General features: G+C 41.7%; 1 protein-coding gene across 1 annotated transcript in view; it reads right to left on the bottom strand.

The window, feature by feature from the left end:
• Nucleotides 1-403: 403 nt before the first annotated feature.
• Nucleotides 404-12,576, bottom strand: part of LOC109873700 (structural maintenance of chromosomes protein 5) — a 30,404-nt gene continuing 18,231 nt past the window's right edge. Inside the window, 6 exon segments of the mRNA XM_031809549.1 lie at nucleotides 404-2,232; nucleotides 2,389-2,517; nucleotides 2,668-2,768; nucleotides 2,947-3,061; nucleotides 3,194-3,369; nucleotides 10,202-10,483. Coding sequence (XP_031665409.1) covers nucleotides 2,084-2,232; nucleotides 2,389-2,517; nucleotides 2,668-2,768; nucleotides 2,947-3,061; nucleotides 3,194-3,369; nucleotides 10,202-10,483 — 952 coding nt within the window. The 3' untranslated portion in view covers nucleotides 404-2,083.

The following is a 12,576-nucleotide window of genomic DNA, read 5'->3' as shown; positions in this document are numbered from 1 at the left end:
CCATCTTTGATGTACAGAGAGCCAACATCAATAACATGCATGTCAATATCTCAAGCTCGAAGCTGGAGAGGTTGACAGTATCACTACTTATCTTTGTGAGAAGTATTGACAAGAAGCAGCAGCAAATGGGGATCCTTAATAAATTCATATACAGACTTAAAAAAGCAGCACCTCCACAGTTGTCATAGCAGGAGGGTTTTGCCCCTCTGCATAGTAAAATACCATGGGCCGTGTAGCAAGCCATTGCAATTACGTACTGGTACTTGCAAAGACATTGGAGTCTTAAGAGACATTAGTAAATGCATCACCTTCACTGTTGCGACATGTTAAAAGCTTCAACGTGAAAACAGACTAAATTAGCTGATAGCATCAACGTTAAATAAAATGGCCACGGGTTACATGATTCCATATCTCTGTACATCATTTTATTTACATGATACCATTTTGCAGTAATGTTGTGTAACAAGATTAAATGCTCAGTACATAAATAATGGGTTTGTACAAACTTGCATAACTAAAAAAAGAGGGTTAAAAATATTAAACCAGATATTAAAGTGAAATCTCACAGCCCTACAGCGTGAACAGCAGGACCAAATAAAACTGAAAAACTAAAAGAATCTAAATCAAGAGTGAGTCCACTGGACCAGTTCTGACTACTGAGGAACACAAGCACTTACTTGCATACATACAAACATACACAATACTCATCCACCATCCATCCAAGTCTACTGCACTACACTTGTGTTTAATACATAGCATGTGACACGCACTCCACAATATATCAAACATATCAGCACACATACATTAAAAAGAATAATAAAATTAACAAAACAGAAGTGAAACATTCATCAAAAGATTAGTGGACCTAACCCTTCCAACCTCAGCAATCTGATTCGTTTAGGCTTTTTGTCATTGATACAACAACCCATGCAAAACACTCCATATCCTCATAAAAACATGGACACGAGAAGGGAGAAAACAAGAACACAGAATGGGCATCAACACTGTCACATGACCCGAGTGGCTGGATGAGTGAGGTCAAATGACCTGACCTTGACCTCATTGCAGGAAGTCTTCCTCCAATTTCCCATCCACCCGGTCAGAGGCAGCGCCAAGTATCCCCTGCAAATGAGCATCACAGCATCGAACCTAAATACTTCTTTAGGAAATTATCTTTAACAGATACAAGTAAACTTAAGCAATGTTTTTTTTTAGTGCAGCACACATTGCCAGAAGAATGAACCAGTGGAGCAGGCTTGTATGACACAATGATATTCGGTTTGATTCAGATGAATCTCTGATGAGAGCCAATAAGGTTGGAATAAAACACATCCATCCAGCCATCGTCCAAGTGTCAGGGGTCTGGTTGCTTTCACCATGCCTACTGGATGATAACTTCATAAGATCCTCCAAGATGTTCTTTAGTTGACTTAATAAATCAAGCTTTTTTTTAATGTCACTACTTCACATCTTATCTCACAATAGGGAAATGTGCTTGAGGACCTCCCCTGAACTGAGGCCCCATGCAGCACAGAAACAAACATGTCTGGTAGTACATATAAAACAGACTCCATGGAGGACACCATGACACATTATGAGAAGTTGAGCAAAAACAGCCATTCCCAACATAAGCCAGCTGTGACCTGCCACTGCGGGGGGAGTGATCCGGTCAGGGCTGTAACAGTCTCATAGGCTAGTGTCCCCCAATATCCTCAGAAAAATCTCAACAACACACAGATAGCCAGTCACAAAAGTAGTTAACACATCAGCTCGCCTACTTGACAACAATCAGACTCCCCATAAACAGTGAGAATTAAGCCAGGTCCAGGCATCACCGGAAAAGCAACATTTCTAGTCTGTAGTATTCTAAAAAAAACATTTTTGATCTTTCTCTTTTTTCTTTAAATCATAAGCACAGACACCAACAGAAAACAAAATAAAAAATGTGATCGTTCATGCATTGCAGGAAACTGGACCCCCCCATACTGTAATTTAAAAAACTAGTCCTTTAGAACGCAGGTCAGCACGAGTCCTTTTTTAAATCCAATCACTCAGTGTTCAAGGTCAAAAGTGAGAAAAGGTCTTATATTCTCTGGATCTTATCGGCCACCACGACAGGGTTCTCCTTGCGGATCTTGGCGGCGGCCTCTGCTTTGTAGTCGTATGGGCAGTTGTGCTTGTCTGAGTAACGGTGGAGTCCACAGAACAGGTTCCCACAGCGGCAGTCAAAACCTGGCAGATTAAAAAGGGTACAGTGAGTCACACTAATAGACCTGGCTCATACCAACTCTGTACAGTGTATCACACTCAAATCATAGAAGCACATAAGCCACAGCCTTCTTGAGGTGTAACTGACTGAATAAGCAGTAATGGAATGTTTGTCCTCACCTGTAAGGCCAACCTTCTTGCGGCACATGAAGCACCTGTTCTTCTTCGGTTTGGCGGGTTCAGGTAATTTGGATTCGTCACTCCCGGCAGCACTGGGAGGGGAAGCGGAGGCGATGGGCTGAGTGACCACTGGAAAAATAGGGGAACGCAAAATAAGACCTCAAAACAGCACCAGAGAATATTCACAACCACCACCCATCACAGGCGTGTAACCACTCACAAGTGTGCCCCCTCCCCCCCCCATGAGGCTCTGAACACCCATAAGAGTCAGACACCCACCAGGTTCTGCAAGCTCTGCTTTAGGCGATGCTCCTTCCTCCTCACAGGAAATGCTCATCTCAGTCATCTGTTGGGTAACAGGAAGAGCAGCTGCTGCCCCACTACAGTGAGAGAAAGAGAAGCTACAAAGTTTTACTCCAAATCGTCCACTGCACACTAGCCATCTCATTCAGATGTAATGATAACAAACGTGGTGCAAGATAAGCGACAGTCATTTGGTGTGGATTGGTCTTAAAGAATTGTTTCCATGGTCATTTCTAAGTAGCAACTGACACTCACCTGGCAGCTTCCGCATCAGCTTCAGCAGCAGCCGCCGCCGCAGCATTATTCAATGTGGCCTCAATTCTCTGGATGGCAGAGGCCTCCATTGTGGGGCTACTGGAGACACTGCCACCTAAATGATACAAATTATTGGATTTACTAGGAGAAAAGGTCACGACCGCAAACCTGAGTCTTAAGGCATCTACTTCTCGGATAAAAATGAACAAAAACAATTAACAGCTTATTGAGGAATGGCAGATCTTACCCATTGCACTCAGGGGGCTCACTCCTCCATTGTTCTGTCTGGTCAGGTGGTCCTTATAGCAGACAGAGCACATGCCACTGGTCCTGGGGTTTCCAAAGAAACCACAGCCGGTAGCACAAAGCATGGGCGCTTGACTCTGATTGGTCTCCTGTGCCATCTCTGCTGGGTAAATTGCCCTGGACAGAATTAAACAGGCATGCTCATTAGAGAGTGAGACGTGTGGGCTACAAACAGTCAGGCAGAATTTCATGTGTCAAAAACAGGCAGACAATGGTTCTCTTATGGGGGGGGGGGGGGGGGGGGGGGGGCTTATGACATATGGCGAGCCCCTTCTAATATGATTCTAGTACAGTTATTAGCCTATCATTTGCCAAATGTCTAAACATAATCAATTGTTAGTGAGACAAAGCTGTTTACAGTATTGGTCCAGCCACGCATCAGACAACATTCAGTACCAATAGAAGAAAATGAACCCTTAACAAAGAAGCAATATTATATTCCAGCATTTTAATCTCGTTGGGCTGTCCTGGCATCTGTGGCCTTGAACTGCTTGCCACCATTCTAAAAGCAGTGCCACTTCAACAGTTGAACCTGAATGAGGTCACTCACCCTGTATATCAAGGTCAGAGTGGGTCATCAGGAGGAATCAGACAATTATACTTGTGCGCAAACATTCAATAAGTGTAGGAGGCAGTAAATCGGCATCATTGGCTTCATACCAGTTTAAACAACACACTAGGATGACAGTATGCACCCTTTCAGTTTGTTTACTTCAAAATTGATATGTTTTCAACGGTGCTGCTGGTGTGTTCAGACGCAATAATGGAACACAATATCTATGTTTACCACATACGACTGGGAAAAATCTACTTGAACGGCCCCCCAACTGGTAATTATTAGGGCTGTGAAGGAATTCTTTGACACGAAAAAAACAAAAAGGTTTGGTTCTGGTCCAATGCTCTAACCACTAGGCTACCTGGCAAGTAAAGCCATGTGTGTGTGTGGCCATGTTCGCGGTATTCCTGCCAAATCGGGCTCCTTTGAATAGGATGCCGTGGACAAAAATCTATTGGTCATGGGTTGTAGGTTTTTGGGCTATTTAAGTATTTCTCTTAAAATATATAAATTTCACTGTGACCTGCTCCAGACTGTCAGGTAGTTCCTGAGTGAGTGGTGGGGAGGGCCAGAGGGGTGCATGTGGGTTGAAAGACCACTACAGTTATTGGCTGAATCACATGAGCGAGAGGAGAAGAGAGCAGCAGCACACACACACATTGTGACATCTTTTTACCAGTTGTGGTTAGGCTATTTAGATTGTCATTACGGAGACACCTATTTCCAACCCTTTTTTACAGAAAACATTAAAACTCTAGAACTGATGCACATCAAGAAATAATGGAGACAAAGCACTGGAAAATGATTTTGGGCACATGACATAAATCCACTCAGAGGTTTAAAATGCATTCTAATGTTGACTGCTGTCAAGCGCAGTGATTTATGCATGCTCAATTCTTGGAGGTTGCCAAGTGGAGTGGAAATCTGAAATGGAAGTTGTGGAACTCCCTCGCGTGGTTCTTTTTTATTGGGGGGGGGAATTTGAAATTGAATACCACTGGAGTCAAAATCAATTTCTGCCACCTGTATAGCCTACCTGGAGCTGGCAAAACAATTTAATAAACTGGTCTATAAATTCAGTTTATTGTTGTTGTAGCCTGGTGATCTTATGAACGCATTAGGTTGATGGTAACAGTAGTCAGACTAGGCTACAGAACCTTGGCTGTTGACAAGCATATTGAGTTAGTCTGTTCATTTTAACTAAGTAAGCTGCTAAATCGTTCAGTTTACATCTAGTCTAGGCTACTGTAGACTGAAATGAGATGTGGGCCTATAGGCTACCTGACTTTATCTAAGCAAACTATGGCATTGAATTAGAATCATAAACCCAGATTTTAGTCTGTGTCCTACGCCTATTGAAATAAGTAAATCTCGCAAATGGAGCCATTTATAACATTTTAGTCTTAACACCTAACGCATAAGAGAACAATTGCCAGAAAATAGCCTAACATTAGTTTATGTTCATTCAAATGTTTCTTGCTCAGAGATTGAGATTCTCTGTCCAACTTTCATATCTCAAACTCCTGACAGATTTACCTATAGTTATGCACATGCTCAAGGGGGATTTATATACAAATAAACCTGGTTTGAGCCCTGAATGCAGATTGGCTGAAAAATGTGGCATATCAGACCATATACCACAAGTATATCAAAAACAGCACTTATTACTGTTGGTAACCAGTTCATAATAGCAATAAGGCACCCTGGGGGTTTGTGGTATATGGCCAGTATAACAAAGCTAAATGGCTGTATCCAGGCACTCTGTGTTGCGCTTAAGAACAGTCCTTAAAAACTTCTTGCGACTAGGGGGCGAAATTTAAATTTTTGGATGAAAACGTTCCCGTTTTAAACTAGATATTTTGTCACGAAAAGATGCTCGACTGCGCATATAATTGACAGCTTTGGATAGAAAACACGGACGTTTCCAAAACTGCAAAGATAGTTCTGTTGCACACAGACTGATGTTACAGGCGAAACCCAGATAAAAATCCAACCAGGAAGTGCCGCATTTTTTAAAAGCGCCTCATGCCAATGACTCCTTATATGGCTGTGAATGAGCTACGAATGAGCTTACGTTTTCTACGTATTCCCCAAGGTGTCGACAGCATTGTGACATCTTTTTACGCATTTCCGTTGAAGAATAGACGTAAGGGACCATATTTAGCAAGTGGTCACATGAGGTCTCTGCAGAAAATCTTGCGTAAAATACTGAGGTAGCCATTTTTCCAATCGCTTCTTATGAGAAACCAATTGCCTCGACGGATATATTATCGAATATATATGTTAAAAACACCTTCTGAGGATGGATCCTAAACAACGTTTGCCGTGTTTGTCGATATTATGGAGCTAATTTGGAAAAAAGTTTGGCGTTGTAGTGGTAGCATTTTCCGGTCGATTTCTCAGCCAAGCATGATGAACAAACGGGAGCTATTTCATTTTGGAAAAAAGGAACATTTGCTATCTATCATTTACCTATCTAAAAGGTAAATGATTTAATTTGGTTGCTTTTCTTATTTTCGTGAAAATGTTGCCTGCTGCCAGCAGAGCCTAGCATAGCATTATGCCATGATAACAGTACACAAATGCTTGTCTAGCGTTGGCTGTAACGGATATTTTGAAAATCTGAGATGACAGTGTGATTAACAAAAGGCTAAGCTTGTGTTTGAATATATTTATTTAATTTCATTTGCGATGTTCATGAATAGGAAAAGTTTAGGGGTATTTATGTCTGCTGCGTTATGCTAATTTGTTTGAGGCTATGATTACGCTCCCGGATCCGGGATTGCTAGTCGCAAAAGGATAACCGAGGTATATTGGCAATATACCATACCTCCTTGTGCCTTATTGATTAATCACAACAATCAAGCGAGTTAGTAAATCGACATCCATTAATGGAAAATGATCTGGCAAGTTTAATAAGGGCAAATTCTTTGCTTGTCACATTCAAATTCCTTTATTACGTCATGTCACAGCTTGCACTAATTATTTTGAGAAACCCTGAATTTTGCTTCTAATTTCTTTAAAAGTTAATATTCCTTCTTAATTACCTTGATAACGGTATGAAAAAATTGCTCATTGTATAGATATGGCAACTTGCTGTAAAAACAAATAAAATAGGCTTAGTTCTCAGGTCATTTGGGCAGGTTTTGATTGGTCATTGGACAAAAAACATTTGCTTGAACTGGCAACCCTGGATGTGACGAAGGGCGTCTCTTCGCTATCAGTTGAAGCAGCAGACTCAAACTAAAAAAACTGAGTTGTTACCTACTGGAAAGTTCAACGTTTAGTTTTGATTTAAGTGAAATTACGATAAAATTCCCGTACATTGATGCAAATCCAATAATATTCCCATCATAGATTTTTGTTGTAGTAGAATGACGTGGAAACGAAGTTGATTCAAACAGTTAGTGTAACAGTGGTGTTACTCGTCTACACGTTCAACGAAAATATAGTACAAAAATAAAGTATTACCTACACCAATTAAAAGTGTTGCAGGGTGGGCCCCATTGAAACTATGCATCAACAAATTCCATGACAGGTTTTTAAATATCTTAATTGGTATCGGTATTGGGCACAATCTGTCATTGGCATCAAACCAACACTAAGATGATAGGTGTCTGTTAACGTTACACATGGTAGCTCTTTAGAATACTTTGGTTTAAGCAATTATTTGCGCTCGTCCTCTTACAATAATGCTGTTACACAAGTTCTCTGAACATTTAAATGAGGCATATCACCACCTCTGTGACAGATCTTTCAACATCTCATAAATGTCTGTCTTTTCAGTCCAGCGCTCACAAACACAGCCTGATTAAACACATACACACTCAATGAATTAGTCATTGTGATTACTAAGCTGTAGTTTCTTGTGTTGTACCTCACCAGACTGATCAAACAACTCTAAAGTGCCTGCTTGTCATCTGTGTAACCCTTTCAAAATACAGTACCAGTCAAAGGGTGACACCTACTTATTCAACGTGTTCTAAAACACGTTGACGAACTGTACTTTGAAAACAGCCACCGCAGCATTTTTCTAATAGAAATCGCAACTCGCACTTACTCATACTCAGTACCACTCATAGAAAAAGTCAAGGGGTGTGAGTACATGTCCCATTGTGGCATCTGAGCACACAGGCAGTGACATTGAGGCCATCTCCAGATTGAAGAAGTCAATTTTCTTTCTACTACTTCTTAGTTGGCAAACAAACTGAAAGGGTGCACACTGCCAGTTAGAGTGTTTGAACAGGTATAAAGCAAAGGTTGGCAATTGACTGCCACCTATAGTAATGGAATGTTTGCTCACAAGTATAATTCCTTGACTGCACTCCTGATGACCCATGTGGAATCCTGTAATCCCTCTTCACCCATAGGAAGGCCCACCCAGTTGGCTACTTTAAAATTGTGTGGAAGCCCTCAATGGCAATGCCAAAACAGGTTTTATCCATCTAGAGTCCTCTAGCTCCCACCACACTGACTCACATGGACAGGGGTATTCACGTACGCCTGTTACAAGCAAGGTTGACACACTGATCTCAAACAACCTCGCTAGCTAACAGCACGGCTGACTATATTTAGGCAACCCTGGAAGCCCCACCAAGGTTTGGTTACATCACAAAAAGCCGGTTGGCACAGCAAGACTGTGCATTGGTTGTTTATTTATACAGGAACGAATGTAGGGCGCTTAAAGTTTGACTGAGCAATAGATTACAATCTTCAGCTACATTACCAGCCGATTAAACTCAACTATTTTTTTAAAACCTTTATTTTACTAGGCAAGTCAGTTAAGAACAATTTCTTATTTTCAATTACGGCCTAGGAACAGTGGGTTAACTGCCTGTTCAGGGGCAGAACGACAGACGTGTACCTTGTCAGCTCGGGGATTCGAACGTGCAACCTTTCGGTTACTAGTCCAACGCTCTAACCACTAGGCTACCCTGCCGCCCCAACATACTGTATAATGCCGCGTTCAAAAGAAAACTTTTGAACGGTCATCCAACTCCAGACCTGAAGCTCATCGGCGTCATGAACACGGAATAATTGGGTGTTATTCCGTGCGCTGAAAATCAGTCGTTTGATAGAATGTCGCTCAACTCCATTGTAAATCTTGGAGTTGGTTAGCTGCAAAGCCACATGCATATGTCTTGCATTGATAGGAAATGTGTGTTGCTAGCTAACTGATAAACCAACAGTCATATGATGTTTAGCTATAAATAATATATTACATGAAAATCAACATGTAGGAATATGTACTGCCTACCTACTGCCACGACCACCATCCCCCCACGTTAGGGTCCAAGGACAAGTTTACTTTATATCGAAATAACGTTAGCCAACTGACAACGTTATATAGACAATAAAACTATAATGCATCTCAACATAAATCCACCCAAGCAGACTGGCGAACAAGCTGGAACGAAAGCTCAGGCCAACGAGTCAGACATTGCAGCCAGTGGAGGCCTCGACTGCTCTGTAAATCCACTGAGTCATGCTAGCTAACGTTAGCTAGATGTCGGAATGGCAAACGTTAGGTAGCTAACGTTCTGTACTAGATATAGCAATAAAGCTACGGTGTTGCTTCCTACCTATACATGACATGATCATATTGCAGTAGCTAACTACTCAATGATCAATAATATATGATTCAACAATATATCCAACGTTAGCTAGCGAAATGTGGTTATTCGCAAATCCCCACTATATCTTACTAGCTAGCTAACGTTAGCACTTTGTCATGTCTTTGTTCCTAACACTCTTCCTGTTTTGGCAGTTCAAGATGAACAAATACTTTCGGTACACCAATAACTAGTTACCTACATCTAACGTAGGTTAAATAAAAATGGATGCCCATTTTGACAGACGTTGTTTGCTAGCTACGTTACCATATAAGATATTCGAGGTTGCCTCGAGATGATCCGCACATCCCTCTCGTCAACCATCATCGACCACGCTGATCGAACTCCGATGGTTGCCGGGTCAGGTAGTAACGTTAGTTAGCCGGTTCTGTCGTGGTTACAGTAACTCCAATGTTCCCTAACGGTTGTTTTCCGCGGTGAAACTGTTCTGACCCCCCCGTGGAAAAAACTAGATATACGGGACGCTAACTAGCCATTTTCACTTCCTGAACAAAAATAGTAAGTTATCTAGCTAACGACGTTAGGTAGCCAGCAGTTTGCCCTTAATAATTCACCATACGTTAAACTGGATAACAATTGCTTAGACCTGTATAGTTAAGACATTTTACCTTAACTAGTAAAAGTAAAAACTAGCTGGTTGTAACGTTCGCTAGCTAATACATTTTCGATATCCTTTCACACTCACAGTAAACAACTGTCAGCTAAATGACAGTAACTAACATAGGCTGGCAAATATTTTTTTTAAAGTAATTTCACTTACCTTATTATCGGTGTAGTTTTATAGTAGCTTAATTGAATAAACGGGTTCTTGCTCCGTGGGTCGTTCGGTGTTAGAAAAGCCCTGGCAGACTCTCCGTTCCCCCTTTCTGCGATACTAAGGACTCCGTCGGAGTTGAATCCCTCCAGCTGGTTAGCCTCGCTACTGTTGTCCACCGGTTTTGCGTTTGTTGCCTTAGGAGGAGTGGCAATACACGTCATGGAAGATAGCGACCCGATGGTTGGAGGAGAGGAAAGTAGGGGCATGCACCCCTTTTGGTCGTCGCTAATAGTTTAACACATACAGAACAAGTGTTAGCTACAATGTAACCATTGTGAAGACCGTCAGTGGATGTTTTGGAAATCAGTGAATTTGAGCAGTCAACGCCCCCAAAAAGCATCTGTAATCATTCGTCATCGTTTTTACATCATTCGTGGCTTGGACACGGTGTAACAACAAAACAACGGAGTAAACAATGACTGTATATTAGGTAAGTAAATCATGTCGAACTTGAGTAATACCTTGTTTGCGTTACACAATATCATACTAACGTTAGCACTGACTCTAGTAAACAAAATAATATTGGGTAGAGTTTAATTTCGGTAATGGCATTGAACAATCATTTTAAACTACACGTGGAACAATATAAGAACACAAGAAAATAAAATGCACAGAACAAGACAATATAAAATATGAGGGTTATCAGGGCCCTAGCCTTTGAGGACTTAAGCGAGAGAACATTTTTGCAGTATTACAGCTCATCCTGTAATTCTACCCATTCTGCCACAGGTGGAAATAAGTTAAGCAAATTTCCTGCAAATCTACACATTTTGACTGGTAAATTAGTGTGCAGCTCTCCACACTGCCAAAACGGACACTCTCCTCTGTTCTCATCCTGCTAGATCTATCCGCTACCGTGAACCATCAGATTCTCCACCCTTTTAGGACTGGGTGTCTCAGGCTCTGCTAACTCTTGGACTGCATCCTACCTGGTGATGTGGAGAGGATCTGTGTCTGCATCAAGTACTCGCACTACTGGTGTCCCCGAGGGCTCGGTTCTAGGCCCCCTCCCTCTGTCAATACACCAAGTCACTCAGGCTCTGTCATATCCTCACATCAGGGATGGGCAACTTTGATGGGGGTGGGGGCCACAAACAAATCTGAACTCATCACGAGGGGCTGCAATTGCGCACGGGTGTCTGCGTACCCAGATCCATACTCCCAACATTGCAAGCAAAACATGTGGCCCCACTCTTGACAGCAAATAAATAAATACATTTTTTGCAATCTACACATTTTGACATGGGGTGGAGACAATGTTACAGTTTTAAAGCAAGTTTGCTGCCATTCTACATAGTTTGCCATAGGGTGGAGAGAAATGTTTTCAATATATATCTGAGTGAGACAGACTAACAGAATCAATGGGGGCCCCCCGGCAGGCAATTTGACCATAAGTTTAGATAGTTGAGCGGCCAGCTAATTGAACAATAAAAAAAATGCAAAGAACCTTGACGTGACCTTGGACAACACCTTGTCATTCTCTGCAAAGATCAAAGCAGTGGCTCCTGCAGGGTCATGCTCTACAACATCCATAGAGTATGACCCTAACTCTCACAGGTCCTAATCCAGGCACTTGTCATCTCCCGTCTGGACTACTGCAACTCGCTGCTGGCTGGGCTCCCTGCTTGTGCCATCAAAGCCCTGCAACTTATCCAGAATGCTGCAGCACGCCTGGTGTTCAACCTTAAGTTCTCCCATGTCACCCCGCTCTTCCGAAAAGCGTGTTGTGTGTTATACACTTTTCGGTTTAATGCATCGTTGTGCAACTGACTAGGTATCCCCTTCCCCACTTGCATCTAAACAATTGACAATTAACTTTTCTTAGTCCTACAAATCTGAAAGAAAACATTTATTTGAACAGTGTTTCGAACAGTATATACAAAATATTTAATTATTTTGACGAGAGTATATAAAAACAAACAAATAAGTTGAGCAAATGTGTAAGGGGAGCAATGCCAAAATAAACTGTGCACACTTTTTTTCTGTCAAACCCCAAATTAGGGCACGAGATGGCAGAGAGCATTAACTGGTAATCTGCTCTACCAGTTGCTTAAGAGGGTTCAGCCAGCACTTAAGAGGGTTCAGCCAGCATGTCAACAGAGAGGGCGAAGGCCTCAGGAAGGAAACATTACTCTCTGTAAGACAACACACTTGAACATGCACTTTGAGGCAAGTATACTAGCACACACAGATTTTCTAGATTGTGTATTTTCAGAGACCAATTTTGCACCTGCTTTTTTATGACGCATTGAAATAACAAAACATATGAAGGAAAAAGATAACGCAGGTTCAAATCAGGTATGGAACTATTTAAAGGC

This window comes from Oncorhynchus kisutch, linkage group LG29, assembly GCF_002021735.2.
Source record: "Oncorhynchus kisutch isolate 150728-3 linkage group LG29, Okis_V2, whole genome shotgun sequence".
Lineage (NCBI taxonomy): Eukaryota > Metazoa > Chordata > Actinopteri > Salmoniformes > Salmonidae > Oncorhynchus > Oncorhynchus kisutch.
The sequence above is the reverse complement of the archived record's forward strand: the minus strand, read 5'-3'. Positions and strand labels throughout refer to the sequence as shown.